The sequence below is a fragment of the Rhamphochromis longiceps genome, linkage group LG7 (assembly GCF_057381845.1).
Source record: "Rhamphochromis longiceps isolate RC_006_pf linkage group LG7, R_longiceps_female_GT1.1, whole genome shotgun sequence".
Lineage (NCBI taxonomy): Eukaryota > Metazoa > Chordata > Actinopteri > Cichliformes > Cichlidae > Rhamphochromis > Rhamphochromis longiceps.
The window spans coordinates 56,256,745-56,278,824 of NC_140563.1; the positions used below are offsets into that span (position 1 = coordinate 56,256,745).

A 22,080-nucleotide genomic window follows, 5' to 3' on the forward strand; every position below is an offset into this window, starting at 1 on the left:
TCCTGCTAGCTACGTGCTCATGTTCACAGCTTCTGAAATTTCATGACAAATCACTGATGTTATTTTATAACTTTAACAGCTAAGAGTCATTTAAAATATCAGCTCAGAGGAGTAGTATTTTCTTATTTTGGCTTCTGAGGCTTGATTGAAAAGAACCCCCTCTGGTGGAGATGTTTTTTCCAGACCTCCTGAATCTCCATGAAGAAGTTGCTGACTGAGTGATATCTCTGCGCTGTGTAATGCTCTTACACTTGACCATGTTGGATAGTCGTTTCTGGCACTGGGAGGATCCAAAGTAGTAGAGCAGGGGATCCAGGAGGCAGTTCAGACTTCCCAAACACAGAAACACCAGATAGAGTGCGTAAGAGCCATCAGGTGCCTCCTGGCTCTTCTCGGTGTTAAACTGCAGGTAGTGTGCAAGCAGCAGACAGTTTGTGGGCATGAAACACAGTAAAAATATCACCAGCACAGTCAATGTCATCACCATTGCTTTTCTTCTCCTCTGTGATGTTCCTGGAACATCATGTTGGACTCTGCTCAATGACCAGATTATCTGAGCGTAGGACACCACTGTGATGAGCAGAGGCAGGAAGAAGAGGACACAGCAGATGGTGAGGAAGTATGTCTTTAACCAGGCGATCTTATCTGTAGAGTGGACATCATGGCAGGTGGTGATGTTCAACTCACTGACGTAAAATGTCTGGTGGATGGTAAAAAGGGGAATCGAGCCAGCGAAGGATAGCATCCACATGATTATGCAGGCTATGACTGCAGCCTGTGGGCTCCTCCAAGTAAGAGATGCTATAGGGTAAGCTACAGCAAGTAGACGGTCCACACTGATGCAAGCTATGAGAAGAACAGAACAATACATGTTCCAGTAAAAGGCAGCAGTGACCACGCTGCACATCGACGGGCCAAATTTCCAGTTGTTGCCTTCAAAGTGGTAGGAGATCTTGAAGGGGAGCATCAGTGCAAAGAGCAGATCAGCTAAGGCCAGGTTCACCATATAGATTGCAGCTGGCTTCTTGGGACGGATCCCCCAAGCAAAGACAATCACGGCACAGAAGTTAATTGGCACACTGATGGAGCAGACCAGCGTGTAGAAGAAAGGTAAAAGGATGATGGACACAGTGCCAGTTAGAAACTTCAGTGCCTCTTCTGAAAGTCCAAAAGATGTTTTATTTGATGAATTATGTGGTGAATTATTATTATCATAGTTAAAAACTGCTCCAGATGCTCCATGCGCTCCTGTTTTAAAAACAAAATAGACTTGTCAGTGAATTCTAAAAAACAGAAATCAAAGGTTATTTGCTGGATATAAAACTATGATGGTAACATTTTCTTAGAGTTTACAAATCAGAAACAGACGCAGTTTTAAATCTGTTTGTCCGCTGAATTTACTTTTTAAACAAAAGAATTAAAACACATCCAAAGTCTTCTCTTGTCTAGTTTTGCCCTAAAACTTGCACAAAGCTCAGCGACTGGGATGGTTTGCCAATTAAAGGTCTCTCATCTCAGTTGCAAGCAACTGCAACCAACAAATAAAGCTTATCCATCCATCCATCCATCCAAAATAACATTGATGAGGCTAGTCTTCGGATGCTGCTGTTTGGTCACAACAACTCAGTCTGACCTTTACGTGTGCACAAATTTGACAGACCCAAGAACATTATCTCAAATATATTTTAAAAGGAAATGCATATCACAGTTTCAATTTCTGAACATGGTGAATATAATCTGATGTAAAATTTGTGTATACCTTTCAACACTAATGTTCCTCTTCAGATGTGCAAGCTGCCAGTGCCATAGCCATCAGTGCAAGACTATACATGCAGGCTTTTGAACTAAGGGCTGATAACATGCCTGATGTTTGCTTTCCTTTTTAGTCTGTACCAAGGTCATTATAGTTAACTAAAGCTAAACTAAAACTAAACATGGATGTGAAAAAAAAAGCATTTTAAATAATTAAGATGAAATAAAAACTACAAATTTGAACAATTATGTGAAGTTGGAAACTAAAATAAAACTAAAACTAAGGTAAAATATGGATGAAACATCTTTGCTTTCTGACATATGCCCTCCATCCAATAATTATAATTTAAAAAACTATAACAAACACCGAAAGCCATTCAAAATGAACTAAAACTTAACATAAAAAATTGAAACTAAAACAAAAATAATCCCCCTCTCGTCACTAACTGACACTAAACAAAACGGGAAATCTTTAAAAAAATCATTAGAAAATATAAAAATATAACTCTTGTCTGGAGAATGCAGTATTTTGTTCTTTTTAAAAAAGATTTTGAAAGCTTGAATCGTCTCACCACAAAATAGTTTTGTCCATTTTAAAATCTAACATTGTTCTTGAAATAGTACACTTTTTTATGTCAGGATTTCTATTGAAAATTATTGCATTCACCAAAACATTTTTTGAATTAGTCTTGTATTTGTTCTAACACAGATAACAATAAGTAATTTATTTGGATTTTATGAGTAGAGACCAACCAATTCAAGACATCACAGTATTTTCAAACTTACCTGAAGTGTTCGCGGCAGAAATACAGCAGAAACAAAACAGAAGTAACAACAACTGTGTTAAAGCCATGTTTGCTTCTCTCTTTCTTTCCTTTTTGGCATCCTTTAATTCAACAGTGTCTTAAATGTCTGTTTTAGAGAACAAGAAGAACAAGAACATGCCCTTAATGTACTTGTTTGTACTTGCTGGCTTTCTGCCTGGCATGATTCCAGGTTTCCTTGGAACTCTTACACAGGGAAAGGAAAATTCCTGGATGTTGGATAAATTGCTTCTCAGTTCTACATGGGGTGGCAAAATATCCTTAGGCAATATACTAACCCCAAGTTGCCTTCCGATGCATTCATTGGAGAAAAACACGTTTTTTTGAGTCAATTTTTACAACATTTACAACAATATTTGTAACTTTTTATATTAAAATCTAAATGTTACGTCTAAATAGAGCTGGGCGATAGAACGATAACGATATGTATTGCGAAATAACTTTTTCTCGATAGAAAAATTTAACTATTGCGATAGGCCTCACCGCTCTTGTTCTCTTAAAAAAAAAAGAATAAAAAGAACAGCCAATCCAAATTAAGTAGTGCAGAGCCGAACCAATCACAGCCGCAGCGGCACGTCACGTGACTTGTTACATACAGCACAAGTGCCAAGCCGCACATGTGTATTTGTTTTGGGAAGCAGCCCGCCGCCGTGCCGCCCCGGTAATGGAGGAAATGAGTGTGCCGATTAGAGAAAAATCAACCGAGAGTGTGACCGAAGGTTACCGAAGAGAAAACAGATGATGGCTCCAATGCCGGAGAGATTGTTGAACGGAAGAGCCATAGAAGTTCCGTAGTGTGAAGGTATTTCTGCTATTTCAAGTCAAACAGAGTAGCGCGCACTGTAAATTGTGCCGAAAGCAAGTCTGGAAATACAATAAAGCGGTGCATGCTCAATCTCTGACTGGAAGCGCTAATTCGTCATTCGGCTTTTGTCAGACTAAAGTAACTGTTAAAACTGTTTGAAAAGCTAAGCTATACAACAAGGAGAGATTGAGAATTTCCTTTGAGTTCTCAGTTTATTTGATATTGACAAAAGTTAGTCAATTTTGTCTGTTCTTCTGTAAAACAAACTAATATTTATTTTTAGAATTAATATTTTGTTTCTAAGTGGAATTGACAATTTAGTAGTCTGTTTTGTTTGTTCTATTTTGAAACGCTTTAGCGGCTGCCTTTTGTGTAGTTTGCAATATTTGCCATTATTTATCTGAAAAAGTCTCATGTTCCTTAAGTACATCTACCCTGTTGAACTTATTATGGGAAATAAATATTTAAATAAAAACAAGCTGCTGATTATTTCACATTTTACTTGTGAGCAACGGCACATTTAAATCTTACAAATATAGTTATTTGGCTTATATCATGATATATATCGTTATCGCCTGAAATGAAAAAAAAACATATCGTGATATGAAAAAATCTTATATCGCCCAGCTCTACGTCTAAATGTTTAGCTAATATGCACATTTATCCTGCTGGTCAGAGGAAATACCAAAATAAAAGCTTTGTGAAAACTGTGCCTGTAGTGGCGAGGATGTGTGACTGTGGTCCCCTAACGGTTACTTCTAACCGCCATATGTTGCTTCAGTTATTTCCTACGAGCATTTCTGGTAACTTAACTGAAAACATTAGAAGAGCCATTTTGGTGGTGCAATTTTAGTGGATGCAGTCTCCACAATCACCAAAGCACTTGGTGAGTTTATTGCAGGGGTGGGCAAACTTTTTGATTCGTGGGCCACATTGAGTTCTAACATTTGACAAAGGGGCCGGAACAGGAGTAGATAGATGGCATGCTTTGAAAACATCACCTCATTGGGGGAAAAATACACATCTTGGGATATGGAGAAAACATGTGCTTTAATTTCCAATGAAAATGAAGAAAAGCATTACAATAAAATCTCTGACTTCGAAATGAGCCTTTAAACACTGAAAATCAAATAAATGAACATTTTATTTTAAAGCACTGAAAGTTCTGTTATCCTTCAGGATATCACATCACTCTCCTCCTAACTCTTTTTTTTTTTTTTTTTTTTTTCAAAAACGGTAGGAGATGCAGATGTACTTGTCCTGTTCCTTTTATTCAATTTGTTTCCCCGGTGCCAAAAGTCAACAACGACCAGTGCAAGGACGAAACAGTGTCAGCAAGTCAGTCTGTGAAGCGTTATATTTGATCTGCGCGCACTGTTCATTTTAACAACGTGCGCATCACGGAGAGACACACATTTTAATGGGAACAGTGTTGTTGGTCTCCTTTTTTAACCAGCGCATCAAAGTCTGGAGTTAGTTTTGTTGTGGCGATTCTCAGGATTGATCTGAGGTGTAGGTCTGTTAACTTGGATCTGTGGCTGGCTTTGTTGATGTTCATGACGCTGAATGTCTGTTCACACACGAAGGTAGAGCCGAACAAAGCCAACATCATCTGCGCTTTTCGCCTTAGATTTGGAAACGCGGCATCATTGAGTGAAGCATAGAAGTCATTTAGTTTCAGAGAGCTGAATTTCCCTTTTAAGGCAGGGTCGGACTGAAGGTCGATGAGTTCGAGCTGAAGCTCCTCTGGAGCTGTTTCGGGGTCTTGTGACAGAGGAAAGGCCACCAATTGAAGTGACTTGTCAATTTTATCGAAATCCAAAAACCGACGGCAGAATTCTCTGTGCAGTGCATCCAGTGACTCACTGTATTTCTTTACTTTTGCTCCGGCCTCTTTCAGCGTGGCTAGTGTAGGAAAATGAGTGAATGACTTGTTCAAAATCTGCCTGGAGAATAAAGCCAGCTTTAATTTGAAGGCTTTCACGTTTGTGTGCATGTCATGCACAAACTGGTCCTTCCCCTGCAGTTTCACATTGAGCTCATTCAAGTGTGAAAATACATCCGTAGCAAACGCGAAGTCACACATCCAGCTCTTGTTGCTCAGCTCAGGAAATTCATCAGTCTTCCCCTGCCGCTCCAAAAACACGCCAATCTCCTCTTTGAGCTCCCACACTCGTTGAAACACTTTGCCCAAACTCAACCAGCGGACACGGGAGTGATAAAGCAGGTCCTGGTGATCCAGGAACGCAATGAACTGACGGTGCTGAAGTCCCCGTGCGCGTATGAAGTTGACAAGTTTCACCACAGGATTCACAACATGATTCAGCTGTAACACCGATTTACATAGAGATTCCTGGTGGAGGATGCAGTCGAGGAAAATCACATCCTGGTCAGGGTTTTCATCTTTCACTTTATTCTGGATTCTCCTCAGCAGGCCAACGTTTTTTCCCGTTAAATTTGGAGATCCATCTGTGGTGACGTTAACAAGCTTACTCCAGGGAAGCTTCATGTTTTCGATGGCAGCAGACACTCGTTCAAACAAGTCCTCACCCCGTGTTTGTCCTTTCAGAGACTCCATTGTCAAAAACTCCTCCGTTATTTCAAAGGTTTTGTTGATTCCTCGGATAAAAATGAGGAGCTGAGCAGTGTCTTTGACATCATTGCTTTCATCCATTAAAATAAAATATGTCTTAAATTAAAATAAGTAAACTGTCATGTTTATTGCTGCCAAAAAAAAAGTTAAACACATTTGGACAGTGAAGGAATGTCAGGATTCTTGCTCAGAAAAAGGAGCTGATCAACATGCTCTGAAGTCAGAGCATGTTCCAGTCCACGAAAAAATTATTTGTAACAAAATATCGATTTCTGCTGTCCCTGTATCAATACATTATTAGCAAACAAAATATCACGATACTACACAGTATCGATTTTTTCCCCCACCCCTATGAAATAGTCAGTAATTTAAAAAAAGTAGAATATAACCGACAGGGGCATGTGATAGGATGTGGTACTGCAAAAGAACAAGAGCAAAGTAAAGAAAGAAAAACCTATTGTGTTTAGTTTTGATAAATTAAAATTAAAATGTATCATTACACTCAGAGGATCAATATGAAATCATAAAATATGCAACTTCTGTATGAAGCACATGACTGATAACTGTTCTGTCCTGAGCTTTTTGTTTCCTATAGCACCTGCTTGACCATAACACCACGCCTAAGGAGGGTAATTGCAAATATTCGAGGGAGGAATATCACCAAAAGTGGGAAAGGTAAGCCCTGATGGGGGTGATAACACCATGAATTTCACTTATGGTCAAATTCTTAAAATTCGACACCAAACATAAAATTTCTCCAAAATTTAGAGACAGAGTGGAGCTCATCTAGATTTGGAGGGTTTGAATCTATAATATTTTGAAATAACACTCAATATAATGTTGACCATGTTGATTATGTTTATACTAGTGTGCAAAGGTTGGCTAATCTGACCAGGGAATGCAATAAACAGGAGTGTCGGAAAAGTTGGTGTTAAAGCCACCTCTGACAGTCCAGACTAGGATGGCGTTGGACATCCTCGGATGGGAACAGGGTTGGTGTGACCAAGGTGTGGTTTGGCTGGTTGTATGTATATTTCAAAATAATACAGCTACCAGTTACCAGGGCATGGAAGAATGACAGACATTATTAAATGAGAAGGAATTTTCTGGGATTGAAGATCCTCTGGGTAAGTGTTTGACCAAAGCATGCATAAAATAAAAGCTATCATTTTGTTATTGATTGGTAGTAGATTGATAATTGGCCACATTCAAAGCTGTATTGACTTGTTGTGGATGCAGTCTACGTCATGTTTAAGAACTCTAATTAACAGATTGAAAACAGCGACATTAAGGGAAGAATATGCAGTGCCGCACAATCAGATGCCAGTGACGGTTGGGCTCAGTGATGAATCAGGTGAGCTGGATTCATGGCTGAATCAAGACATAAATTCCCCTGCTGTGGGCAATAAGGGAAAAACAGTGGGTAAAAAGGGAGTTACAAATGTGAAGTTCATATTAACACACAGGTTTTGTTTCTAGGCAGTTCTGCGGACGCAGGCTCTGGGCGGAGCCAGATCTAATATGATAATTAAATTGATTTCATTCCCTAACACAGGATGACAAGACTGGAGCAACGATACTTGAGAGAAGAATTTCTGATTTTTATATTATGATAGGATGTCACTAACCTTTTCTTTTAATTTTCTCCGATGAATTGACACATGGGAGTGTGTCAAAAAGGGGGGAAGTTGAGTTTTAACATCAAACAATGGTTTTATGAACATTTTTATGACTTTAGTTGTGTTTTTACTAATTTAAGTATGGTAAAACTTCAGCTTATAATGATCCAAAAGTTCCCAGACATTTTTAGAGAACCAATGAGAAGCATATAGCATTATTTTCATGTTTAAGCATTAATGATTGAAATAAACTGAATAGCGTTTAGAAGATAAAATGCCTGTGTTCATGAGAAGCTGAGTATCATACTGGAGAGGAAACTGTGGGACGGCAGGCTGAATGAAACACATGATTTTTGTGAAAAAGGTGGCAAATGTTAGAATTAAAAATGGTTAATTTGTTTTTGATTTCTTTTACTAAACTAAGTGGTTATCATTAATTTCAAGGTTCAAGGTTCAAGGTTCTTTATTTGTCACATGCATAGTTATACAAGTATAACACACAGTGAAATGTAGCCTGACACGCTCCTCGACATGTGCAAAAATTGGGGGGGGGGTGTAGAGGAAGAACATTTTATATATATATATATATATATATACATATAATGTTCTTCCTCTCATATATATATATATATATATATATATATATATATATATATATATATATATATACACTCAACAAAAATATAAACGCAACACCTTTGTTACTGCTCCCATTCCCCATGGGATGGACGTAGAGACCTAAAATTCATTCCAGATACACAATATAACCATCCCTCCCAAACAGTGATCACAAATCAGTCCAAATGTGTGGTAGTGGGCACATCTGCTATATTGAGATAATCCATCCCACCTCACAGGTGTGCCACATCAGGATGCTGATCTGACATCATGAGTAGTGCACAGGTGTACCTCAGACTGCCCACAACAAAAGGCCACCCTGGAATGTGCAGTTTTTTGCGCTATTGGGGGTCTGGGGACCCAGAACCGGTCAGTATCTGGTGTGACCACCATTTGCCTCATGCAGTGCAACACATCGTCGCATGGAGTCTATCAGATTGTCAATTGTGGCCTGTGGAATGTTGGTCCACTCCACTTCAATGGCTGTGCGAGGTTGTTGGATATTCGTGGGAACTGGTACACGCTGTCGTATACGCCGGTCAAGCACATCCCGAACATGCTCAATGGGTGACATGTCTGGTGAGTATGCTGGCCATGCAAGAACTGGGACATTCTCAGCTGCCATCTGCCCTGAACAATGTGAACCATGATTCATCCGTGGAAGCGCACACCTCTCCAACGTGCCAGACGCCATCGAATGTGAGCATTTGCCCACACAAGTCTGTTACGGCAACGAGCTGGAGTCAGGTCAAGACCCCGATGAGGACGACGGGCATGCAGTTGAGCGTCCCTGAGACGGTTTCTGACAGTTTGTGCAGAAATTGTTTGGTTGTGCAAACCAATTGTTCCAGCAGCTGTCTGGGTGGCTGGTCTCAGACGATCTTGGAGGTGAACCTGCTGGATGTGGAGGTCCTGGGCTGGTGTGGTTACACGAGGTCTGCGGTTGTGAGGCCGGTTGGATGTGCTGCCATATTCTCTGAAACGCCTGTGGAGACGGCTTATGGTTGAGAAATGAACATTCAATGCACGGGCGACAGATCTGGTTGACATTCCTGCTGTCAGCATGCCAATTGCACGCTGCCTCATTGCTTGTGGCATCTGTGGCATTTTGCTGTGAGACAAAACTGCACATTCCAGGGTGGCCTTTTGTTGTGGGCAGTCTGAGGTACACCTGTGCACTACTCATGCTGTCAGATCAGCATCCTGATGTGGCACACCTGTGAGGTGGGATGGATTATCTCAATATAGCAGATGTGCCCACTACCACACATTTGGACTGATTTGTGACCACTGTTTGGGAGGGATGGTTATATTGTGTATCTGGAATGAATTTTAGGTCTCTACGTCCATCCCATGGGGAATGGGAGCAGTAACAAAGGTGTTGCGTTTATATTTTTGTTGAGTGTATATATATATATATATATATATATATATATATATATATATATATATATATATATATATAGTATATACACTGGGTGAATGTGCAGTAGTAGCAGCAAGCAGGTGAATTCTGTACATTAATATGAATAGACATCTGAGTATTTTACAAGATAGACAATATAAACATATTTAAAATTAAAGGAATTGAAATGTACATTGTGCCTTGGTTTAGAGTGTCTGTGAGGCACGCTCAGGGATTAGGCGGACACCCTCCCGCGCTCATCTCCCCTCTGGATGGTTTATGCTCATAAAGTGTTGAATTGTATGGAATAAAAGATTGTTGATTGAGCATTTATACACAGAGTCTTGTCCTTCCTTCAGCCCAAAGATCAAAAGAATTGGTAGTTGGTCCAGCAATGCATCTGGACCAACTACATAGACCTACTACCTCCACTGGAATATCATAGTGCTTGGTAGGCTTAATTACTCATGTAAATTAGCTGGCAGAATTTTATATTTCCGTGGTATAATATTGCAGTTGATTCATTTTAAACTTGCATTTTATAATTGTCAAAGTAGTAATTCTGATTCAGTATACATTTTTAACTTCTTACAGCTCTAGCATGAGCAGTGTCACATCAGCACCAACAACATTAATCCCACTCACGTGCCTGCCTAAAATACAAATCTCTAGCTAATCTGTCACAGTTTAATTACCTTGAATTGCCCATCTTTTGTTACAGAACTATGCTTATTGGCATAATATTTGCTGTGTTCTAGGATGGTTACCAAGCAAACCAGGCATCAAATTTCCAACGTTTCAAAATGTTAATTCCCTAAAAACATCTTTTACTGAAGCAACATCTTGTCATGGTCAGGGTGAGTGCAGTGTTTTTCCATAGAGCTGGGGCTCCACCTCAGGCCAGAGTCTCCATTAAGCCATCTCACCTGTCTGCAATCAAGCTACCCATATTTAAGACCAGCATACTCAGAAGTTCTCCACCAGATCTACAGCTAATCAGTGTTAGGCTGCCAAGCTAACTTGTGATTTCCTCAGTATTCTCGCTTATTGTGTTTTCTCTTTTCTTGTAACCTGGCTGGTCATCACGTTGCTTTTTTGAACAATACTCAGCTTGATTTTGGACGCCGGTCTTCCTCCAATCACACAGTCTGGTTACGCTCACTTCCCCGCTGCACTCCACCTGCCTGCCTCCCTGCCACAGCTTCTGGAACAGTACATCTTGGGTTCACTCAGGACTGAAACTTCACCCAAACCTTTGGACTGCGCCCCTTCCACACCGTACTCCACTTGCAACGTGTAAGCCATTAGAAACATTTCCCATCATACTTACCGTTAATCACTGGAACCTAGCAGACTCCCTGTTTACTCTCATTCTAGTGACTCTGCACTTTTCTGGCCGTGCCACAGCCCCTTCTTCCCCCATTGGATCACTTTCATGGACTTTTGAATTTAACATTAGTTCACAAATTACGCTTCTCGTTTCTGGTTTAGTCTCATAGTTCACAGTTCATCGTCGATACCTTAAAACTATTGTCATAGTTCACAGTTTATAGTTGTCACCTTAAAGTCTTGTCTCACTTTGTAAATAAAGCACTGTTTTCACATCTACTTGAGCCTCAGGCTACGTCCACACGTACCCGGGTATTTTTGAAAACGCAGATTTTTCTATGCATTTGCATCTTTCGTCCACACGTAAACTGTGTTTTCGGTCACTGAAAACAGAGATTTTTAAAAACTCCGGCCAGGGTGGATATTTTTGAAAACTCAGTTTTTGCATTTATGTGTGGACGACGAAAACGGAGAAAACGCAGCGTCAAAGGTGTGCGCCTTTTTTGACGTCACACTGTGCGCCACGTTATTGTTTCAGTGAAATGAATTTCTACAATACTGTTACTGTTAATTGTAGTCTCTGCAGTGTTTAAATGCTTACATATACACACACAGTTACTGTCCTTCCACACATACGACTCGGTTCTGCTTCTATGCCCCATCCTTGTTTACTATTTCCCACCGAGGCTTCTATTGGCCAACATTTCTACACGGTTAGGAATATATCGCCACCTGTTGCTTTGGCATGTTCCTAGCAGCGTTTTCCTTCATTTCTGCGTTTACGTGTGGACGGGATTATTTTTTTAAAATAATCCGAAAATCTCCATTTTCAAAAATACCCGTGTACGTGTGTACTTTTAAAAAGTCTGTGTCTGCTCTTTAAGTCCTTGCACCTAGTCTGACCTCTCAGTTGTGACATGTCTATCCTTTCCAAATTTCTAAGAGTTACTGCAAGACTATAATATCTGTGTCAAAATTCAATATAATGACTGACAATACTTTGGATCAGATAGTGTTCAAGATAAAAACTGAAAATCCAAATGATAGAGAAGTGATGCTGAGGCGAAGTCTGTGTTCTAAAAACATAGTGGTTCAAAGACAGCATGTAAGAGAGTCACTGTGGAGGGTGTTCTATCTACAGAAAAACTGCAATAGTGAGTTTGCTGTTCACGGTGCATGGTATGTTTCTTCAGTGCTCCAACAATAATCGAGCTGAAACCATTTACTGCAATTCTTGGACAATTTGGCAGACCCCTGCACATCAGGACTGATCATAGAGGAGAGAACCCTCAGATATGGAAGAACGTGTGAGCAAGCAGGGGTGAAGGCTCGGTCTTAATAGGAAGTTCTGTGCACAACTCGGATCGAGCATTTTAACCGACACTTAACCAGCAACTGCAGCCATATTTATGCACCTGTATTTTATGAATTTGAATAGCTTGGTACCCTACAGGGCAGGGATAGCTCAGTAGGTAGAGTGGTTGCCCCATGATCGGAAGGTCGGGGGTTCGATTCCCCTTAACAGCTACCCTGAGGTACCCCTGAGCAAGGTACCGTCCCTACACACTGCTCCCCGGGCGCCCAATGGCTGCCCACTGCTTCACTGAGTGAATGGGTTAAATGCAGAGAGCAATTTCCCCACGGGGCACAATAATGTACACACTTCTTATCTTCTCAGATTTTCCTTCACTTTTACCAGGAAGAAACCAGGCTCAGGGAGCGGCAGCCATCTGCTGTGACTGGTTTAGTTAATTTACCTCTAACATAAAGCGTTTGTAACTGGTGTTTGTATTGCCATATTATGATGAGAGGAGCCTAATTAACATACTTGTGCAGGCATGGTACCAAACAAGCTATCCTGATTTTTGAGCTTGGGAAAAATCGGGTGATTTGTGAATGAAAAACACATCAGGGCCTTTGAAGAGCCAACCACCACTCACTTTTTTCTGGCTCTGTGATAATTAAAATGTTCATTTGTTTTCAAATACAAATATTTGTATGATCATGTATGTTGAAGTTACAATTATTAATAGTATTGCTGCAATTGAGCCAAGTGACTTGATGACTGACAAAAAAAAGTCATGTATTCTTCTTTTTCTTCCAGGCAGCAGTTTATGTGAAGAGAGTCAGTTGAGGCTTCTTTGCCTTCTTTGGAAAAAGCTTCCCTGCGTCAAACAGAAAGATTCATGTCAGCGAACACCGGGGCCCTGTGCCTGCGTCTGTGAATGGGCAAGAAGACCTCTATTATGAGCATACATTGCAGTTAATGAAATTGCTGGCTTATCACATTCACATGTTTTGTGCGTGGAAAATACGTTTTATTAGTAAATTATAGTCAGGAATATAAAATACATTTTTCACATTCATTTGGATAACGTCAGTCTAATTTGAAAATTTTTATGTTCATCATTACTCACCATTAATCATTGCCATTATTCATTTATTCGACATAAGGCATGATTTTTGCTTTAAATTCATGTATAACAATAGTTTTTCATGTTTTCATGGTAGTAATGTGGAAGTAAAATCCTCACATCAAAAATGAAAAAGAAGTGGCAGTTCCGATGGGATAAAGAGCCAGAATAAAGATGCCTGTATACTAGAGAAAACATGGAGTCAGAACGAGTCAAAAGGGAACATCTGTTTATTTTCTTGCAAGAGAATAACTCACAGGTTTCAATACAACCATGCATTTAATAGGAAAACACCAAGCAAGCCATTTAGATATGACACACTTTAACTGATATTTTCCTTTTTTATCTACATCAAGGCTTTTATTACATATTTGCTGTGATTGTTATGCCCCATACTGCCAGTAGCTGTTGAGCTTGAATAACTATGCTGTAACTCGTCAAAGCTTTTGAGGTTTTCATGCAAATGTAAGAAGGATAAATGTTAGTTATTTATTTTTTAAGACTTTTTGGGTGTCTAGAAATGTCATATATCATTTGATGGTATCCCAACGTCTAGGTTTCAGTATAAGGGTGTGGTTTGATGGTTGTACAAACAAAAACAGCTAAGGAATTGCAAGAGAAGATAACTCTATTTGCTGCTCTTTCTCACAGAAAACACTAAATATCCATTATAAATACTCATTACTTGCAGCCCAGCACAGACGTAAGATTAAGAGCTTACACAAATAGGCAACCTCACTTATGATACTATACTTTTACATATTGACATATCTGTTAGCATTATTTTGATGCTCATATTAATACATTGTGTTATTCCAAATAAATCAATTCATCAAATAAAGAAGCTTGAATTAAATATACAATAATTAATGTAAAGTTTGCACCAGCAGGGGGAAGCATAAAACAAACTATTTGGGCAGATATTTCACTCCATCTCAGTACTTCAAGCTCAATAACAGTTTAATCAACAAACATGCATTCAGAAAGAAAATCATTAAAGAATAGAAAAAATAATTTTACAATGAACTTTAACTTTAAATAAACTTTAAAATTATACATAAGAGTTAATTAAAATGTCAGCACAGTGTGAGAGTTAGTCAGACTAGTAGTTTCTTGTTTCGGTTGTTGAAGATGGAAAGAGTCCACTGATGTGTTTAATTCAGAGTGTTTGGTATTTTGCAGGTTTCTGGGTTTCAGCATTGTTCTTGCGCTTAATCTCCAGGAATCAGTTGTTGAATGAGTGATATCTCTGCTCTTTGACACCTTGTTACACTTCAGCATATTGGATAGTTGTTTCTGGCACTGCGAGGATCCAAAGTAGTAAAGCAGGGGATCCAGGAGGCAGTTCAGACTTCCCAAACACAGAAACACCAGATAGAGTGTGTAAGAGCCATCGGGTGCCTCCTGGCTCTTCTTGGGTTCTTCTTTTAATTGCAGGTAGTGTGCAAGCAGCAGACAGTTTGTAGGCATGAAACACAGTAGAAATATCACCAGCACAGTCAATGTCATCACCATTGCTCTTCTTCTCCTCTGTGATGTTCCTGGAACATCATGTTGGACTCTGCTCAATGACCAGATTATCTGAGCGTAGGACACCACTGTGATGAGCAGAGGCAGGAAGAAAAAAATGCAGCAGATGGTGAGGAAGTATGTCTTTAACCAGGTGATCTTATCTGTGGAGTGGACATCATGGCAGGTGGTGATGTTCAACTCACTGATGTGAAAAGTCTGGTCAGAAGAAACAAGAGGCACAGAGCCAGCGAAAGATAACACCCACATGGTTATGCAGGCTATGACTGTGTTCCTTGGCCTCCTCCAAGCCAGAGAGTCAATGGGATAAACAACAGCAAGCAGACGGTCCACACTGATGCAAGCTATGAGAAGAACAGAACAATACATGTTCCAGTAAAAGGCAGCAGTGACCACGCGGCACATGGACGGGCCAAATTTCCAGTCATTGCCTTCAAAGTGGTAGGAGATCTTGAAGGGGAGCATCAGTGCAAAGAGAAGATCGGCTAAGGCCAGGTTCAGCATATAGATTGCAGCTGGCTTCTTAGGACGGATCCCCCGAGCAAAAGCCAGCAGAGCACAGATGTTAACTGGCACACTGATGGAGCAGACCAGTGTGTAGAAGGAAGGTAAAAGGATGGTGGACACAGGGCCAGTTAGAAACTTCAGTGCCTCTTCTGAAAGTCCATCTTTTAAAAATGTTTCATTGGATTTATTAACTATGGTCTCATATGTCTGATATGTTAAACCTGCTCCAGATGCTCCGTCCGGTCCTCTAGTATTGTTTGAAGTGCCTAAAACGAAGAGAGAGATTTAAAGAAAAAAATGTGTCACTTTAACATATGTCAACTATGTAGCTTTAATATGGAAATTAAAGCTACATCATTGAGATTATTGGATAAAAGCTCTGTTAACAGAAGGTAAGAATGTTATTATGAAACTAGTGATTTAAGAAGTGAAATGAAATACAGATAATTTACTGGCTGATTTCAGGTGTAAATATCTGAATATTTATTATTATTTTATTTTTGTATTATTATTTATTTTTCCAGGTAAAAATCGAATTTCCAAGAGAGACCTGGCATCATGACAGGAAAAGTTTAAACATTGCAAATTTAACAACTGGTCACAAATGAACGACTTTCATTCTACAACTTATAAACAGGTTGTTAAGTGCGCTCTAAGTTTAACATATGATGAGTTAAAGCTTTCTTATAATTATTGCTTGCAGGAAAGATACACATGGTTAGTGTGTAAATACTTCTTTTTGCCTCTTTTTATATTATTCAATAGTCTTGATTTAGAAAATTGTTTATAAAAACTATGATAGTTGATCTTTATAATTTTTTTCACAGGTTACATGACAAATAGATTAGTTGAAGCTCTGAATCAGTAAAAAAGAAACATGCCAAATATTCTGTTTTGAACTTGTTGAACAAGATTTTAATGTTGCATATTTAACAATTAATGAAAATAGAGAGAATTGGGAGAACAAAATGAGAGACTGGCAGATAAAAACAAATTGTTTGTGTTATTTTTTCAGTGGTTAACACATGCAGTAAAAAGTAAGTCCATCACAACTAGAAACAGAAAACTCACTTACCAGGAATGTTTGTTTGTTTTTTCTTTATTATTATTGTTATTTTCTTGTTATTTTCTTCTTAAATATAACTGCACACTTTCTATAGGCTCATGTAAAGCTGAGGAACACGAGCCAATGAATTTAATTATGAGTAAATGTGGCTACACTGTTTATCTGTATATGACAATAAAACTTCAACCATGAAACTATTATTTCTGCTTGATAACTGTCAAAATTAAATTTGTTTTAGAAAAAACTATAATATTATGTAGATTGACAAAATTATAAAATAGTCTGATTTCATCTCTAACATATCCATCAATTGTTTACTAAAAGTGCCTGTGTTAATTTAACATTAAATAACTCAAAGCTTTCTTACCATTGTTGCCTGCAGGAAAGGCACATGCACACAACAGAACCCACAGAAGATGTTTCCGAGGCACTAAAACCGTGGCCATTAGGATAATGGTATTAAATTCAATTAATCTTCGTTCACGTTCCTACTGCTGGATGTTCAAGTAAATGAGCTCTGCCCAAAGTCCAACCAGTCTATTCCAAACGCGCTCCTCCACCAGTCAGAGCAAACTGCACTTAGAGACACTGTCTGCCTTTTCTCATTTCACAATCTCTACATCCTTGATATTCTCAGTGAGACTTCCCTCTTCACGTCCCTCCCTTTTAACAGCAAGAAACCTCTAGCTGAACCAGGCTCAGGGAGGGGCGGCCATTTGCCATGACCCGTAATTTACTCATAAATTATCATTTACTGATAAATTATAATGCACTCATGAATCACAATTTACTCATAAGAGTGAGGCCTTCATTGGAAAGACACACACACACAAACTGCAAAAACACAAAATTAATATCATATCACAGTAAGAGGTTGGGGAAATGGAAATGTTTATTTAAATATTTATTATGCTTACAGTATGAAGTCATACCATCTTCTTGATAGGCCAATTTAAATGCACTTAGCCTTGCTATAGTTAGGACAACTGTAATGTCTCTCTAATATGGGACAAATGAGAGAGGTCAATGAGCAAGGGGTTGTTGTACCAAACAATTCTTTAATTACAGTGCTTTTTCCAATTCTTCATTTAGTATTTCATTGTGACGCAAACAAATTTTGTCTTTTGGTAGTGGTAATGGCTTCCTTTAAATGCTTAATTTAGCAGTTTTGTGATTATTTTACAGTCATCTTGAGTTTCCACTTGGTGAATGTATATATTTTTTTTAATTGTCTTTGTGACCAAGAACAGAGTAAAGGTTTCTCTAGCAGGCAACTGTGAGTTAATTATATACATGTAAAATGAATGTCAACCACTTCCTCAATCTGCCAGTGGTATATACCACGAAGGGGCTTGTCCTTACATGATGGTTCCTCCTCTTCCTCCTTTTTCTTGGGTTTCTGCAGTCCGAGGTAACAGAAATTCTGACCTCTGGCTCATAATTCACCTAATCCTGTCAGTCCCAAGAATTACTTCCTGGAACCATGTCGCACAATCATGTCCCTGCCACTCAAGTTCATGTAACCTGTGCTAATCAGTGTTGGGACTAACGCGTTATTAAGTAACGCGTTACAGTAACTACGTTATTATTGTGGTAACGAGCACGGTAACTAGTTATTATTCCAAAATCAGGAACGCGTTAGTCGTTACTGGGATTTAGATAGGGTCGTTACTCGTTACTTCGTGTGGTGGCTATCGCGGAGCTTCCACAGATTCAATAACATTAGTAAGTGGTGGAGGCCAGCAGGTGGAGGAGGGAAAGGGGTCGCAGAAGGAAAAGAGACCCGAGGCGGCCGCCGGTCCAAGTGTGAACTGAACTTCAGGTAAGAAGTTATGACCTGCAGTCTCTCTGGGTCAGATATGAACCAAGTTTAGGTGGAGTTTATTTCCGTTATTCTGACTTTTTCCGTACTGCGTACTAGCTAGCATGACGGAGTTTCTATACAGCTGGGTGGGTGCTATGATGTTAACGATGTTAAACTTTATTTTGTTCATAAGTTATTAGAGTTGCCAACCGTCCCGTCTGGTATTCAGAGAAAATATTACACGTTTCTTATTGAGGTGAAAAGGAACAGTTTGTCCCGTAATTCAGCTACAATGAAAAAGGCACAAAGCTGGAGTTATTCTGTGTCTTTGCTGCACAGCTGCCTCTTCTTCTTTCATTCTCCCCCCTCCCTCTCCTGTTTCTACTTCAATCATGAAACTGATCAATGATCAGCTGATCGGCTCTCTTGTTTGTTTATCGCCCACTTTGCGCCAGAAAGAGGAAACCGGCCGATGTCGCGTTAAACAACAGCAGCACGTTTAAGCTTGATCAGCTGTTGTTAGAATTTATTTAATATTAATTTCTAGTATCAGCTGATGTTTGCTGGAGCCACAGCTGCAAAAAAGCTGCTGGTCATGATATCGTTTGGTTATCTGGTGAGAGGGAAACATGAAGATGAAACCAGGAGATGTCCTTACTGGATCATCAGAGCTGAACAGGTGATGGAGAAACAGCTTTATCTTTAGGTGACATGAATGAGTTGAAGGGAAGTTATGAACTGTTTCTGAGAGACAAATAACACCAGGATCCTTTTTTAGGTAGCTGACAGCTGGTAACTGTGCAGGTGCGGATATAGCAAAGTTTTTCCAGGGGGGCCAGGTAGGGCATTAATAGGGAGAGGGGGGCACAAAGAAATACTTTTCTTTCTTATTCTCATTTAAAATGTCTCGCTTTTAAAAAATAATTATCTGAATCTTACAACAAACGATTGATAGATTGATGCATATATACCATCAAGACAGTGAACATCACTGTCACAACAGCGTTTGTTGTGAGACTTTATGATTTTTCCTATAATGGTGGGCCGGTCTCTAGTCAAAATGCCCGTGCCAATTTTTTGTCCCAGTCCAGCCCTGTATGCAGCTCATCTGCAGTCTGGTGTTACCTACATTTTCCTATTCAGAAGGCAGAATTTCAGAGTTCTGAGTACAATCGAAAGCACCGCGACTTTCGTTTAGTTTTAGTTTAGTTTCTACATCTATAAATAGTATTGCCACACTGTTGTATATAGCCCCCTCACTCACTCCCATCTCATTAGTGTCTGTGTTCTCTCGTAAATTAATTAACGTCACACTTCGAGTACTTGTGTGTTGTATCTGCCCTTTTAGTCCACTCTGCCTGACAACCGGCATTGACAACAAGACTGGAATGAAACTCAAAGTTGGTTTTGTTCAACTTTTGTTTTCTGAAAACGCTACATCCAGATGAACCAAAGCAACTTTCGGAGATTTACTTACCTGGATGATTGAGCATGCATCAAGACGAAACTCAAAGTGTTGATCTACGTGATGGAGAACTGGTTAAGCACTAATGGAAAATAGGGATGGGTACTGGTATCCGGTGCCATTATGGTTCTGACATAAACGGTAGTAACCAGACCGAAAAGCAGCGCACATTTCGGTGCTTTATTTCGGTGCTTTTTTTTTTCTGAGATGTCATACACTTTGTATTCTAGCCAATCATTTTACCTTTGCGAGCATAGTAGGCGGGCCCAGGTACGTACGTTCTTTTAGAGCAGAGCTACAGATTAAAAATGCCCAAAGCGAAGGGGTCAAAGTCTGGCTGTACTTCACAGCAAAAGATGCAAACTCAGCAGCCTGCAACAAGTGCTTTAAGGTGATACTGTGCAAAGGAGGTAACACCTCGAATCCAATGAAACACCTGGCGACGTATAGCATTTTGTTAAAAGCCGAGAAATGCACCATATTTGATAACTTGCTGCGAGACCTCACACCGAGCACATCTACTGCGCGTGGGTTGCCTGTTATCTGACCCGGAGCAACATCCCCCCAAAACCCGTAGAGGAGAGTCCTGGCCCCCAGCCCTGCCAGTGTAGCAGAAATGATGACGGATGATGATGCAGCAGCAGCCGTTCTTCTCTGCGTGAGTAGCTTAATGTTGTTCGTGTGTAATTCACGTTGAGTAGGCTAACCACGTTATTACATTAATGCATATAAGGTGAACTAGCAAACACCGTCGTAGTTACATGCGGCTGTCTTCTTGTTTGATGGCAGATACTCCCTTCACCCTGGCCAAAAAGGCTAAAATGACCAAAGAAAAAGTGGAAAACAACTAAACATGAGAGGTTTTTGGACAAAGTTTGTTTTTTCCATTGATTAAGCACTGCTTCCAGCCAAGAGTGATGTCATAAATCCCCTATAGCTGCAGAAAAGGCTAACATTGTTATCTTTTTATAAAAAAACAGCTGAACATGAGAGGTTTTTGGACCAATTTTGTGTTCTCCATTCTTTAAGCACTGGTTCGAGCACCGTTTGAGCACCGGCACCGTTTCAAAAGTACCGGTTTGGTACTGGTATCAGATAAAACCTAAATGATACCCATCCCTAATGGAAAACAGGAAACTAGAAGCCTAGAAAAGAAGTCTCCTGAGCATCTGAACCATTAGCAAGGCAATTAAGGCAATTTGCCGAGAATTACTTTGTGTCCATGTTTGTTGACATATATGGGTAAGTCTTATATTACAGACTAAATTTTCCTGAAAACTATAAACAAACAATGGTGTAGTGGTGAAATAATGGCTAAATGGCTTTGCTAACCACATTCACTCACACCCAGGCCAGTTTGGTACTGGGTGCAGACAACAACGTCTGTTGTCCTGCTCGTGAGATAATTTCATATATCAATTCTTAATGGCCTGTTAGTATGTGGGAGACATATCTTCAGCTCTGCTGAGAATCCAGTCATTGGGTGGGACTTTATTTTTATGGGCACACCATACGTCAATCACATTGTGTGAAAGAAGGAAGGTGGGAGACCTTTCAGAGTGTAGTGGTATAGGGCAGGTACCCAGAGAGGTGGGGAACACCCTTGATTTAAATACAAGTGTTTCAGGAAAAAGTGAAATAAAAGAGTAGCACCTGGCTGAATTTCAATGATATTGGAGACAGAAAAGCTGAGTGCCAAATTTAAAAAAAATTAGGAGCTTTCTAAAGTGATACCTGTTTCTATTTTCAGCCATTTTCCATTGTGGGGGGCAAAAGGTTTCAAACTTGTCCAGGCGTTAAACCTAATATCTGTATCTATTACTAATAAATGCATAAAAATACGGCTCTTTTGAAAACACTGAATAAAAAAATTGCTTCCTTGAACAAGACTACATTTGCAGTCCTGTATTGAATATTGCATAAAATAAACTACCGGTATATACAATGTGTCTTTGAATGGCTGAGATGCAGAAATTTCTGCAAGTAGCACAGAGCCATGGCTCAGTTTCTGAGTGTCTGGATGAATCTCACAAGCCTGAATGTGCGTTTTAAACTATTTATAGTTCTTACTGTATGTCACGGTTTGTGGGGCAAGCTGTGTGGTGTTGTGAAAAAAGGACCCAAGATGCAGGCAAAGGCTGTGATGCAAGTGAGCTTTATTAACAGTGAATGATAACGAACAAAAGCGAGGATGGCGAGGCCAGAACTAAGACATAACCTAAACTGGGAAAATAATAAACGAACCTGGAACCATAACATTCAGGGTGAAACACGGGGCGGGAAGCAGAGAGATGCAGAGAACACCATGAAACACAGATGGACCGACAACCAGCATAGACAAACACACAC

General features: G+C 39.7%; 2 protein-coding genes and 1 pseudogene across 2 annotated transcripts; all 3 read right to left on the minus strand.

Annotated features, from left to right (window-relative positions):
* Positions 1 to 2,605, minus strand: LOC146666424 (proteinase-activated receptor 1-like). The gene is made up of 2 exons (XM_085411364.1): positions 2,539 to 2,605; positions 1 to 1,248 (listed from the first exon to the last, which is right to left on the minus strand). The coding sequence occupies exons 1-2, from the start codon at positions 2,603 to 2,605 to the stop codon at positions 104 to 106; spliced, it is 1,212 nt and encodes a 403-aa protein (XP_085267490.1). The 3' UTR covers positions 1 to 103.
* Positions 2,606 to 4,798: 2,193 nt separating this feature from the next.
* On the minus strand, positions 4,799 to 6,055 carry LOC146666425 (general transcription factor II-I repeat domain-containing protein 2A pseudogene; annotated as a pseudogene).
* Positions 6,056 to 14,427: 8,372 nt separating this feature from the next.
* LOC146666426 (proteinase-activated receptor 1-like) lies at positions 14,428 to 16,908 on the minus strand. The gene is made up of 2 exons (XM_085411365.1): positions 16,830 to 16,908; positions 14,428 to 15,662 (listed from the first exon to the last, which is right to left on the minus strand). Exons 1-2 carry the CDS (start codon positions 16,906 to 16,908, stop codon positions 14,428 to 14,430), a joined length of 1,314 nt encoding a protein of 437 aa, XP_085267491.1.
* Between the last annotated feature and the right edge of the window lie 5,172 nt (positions 16,909 to 22,080).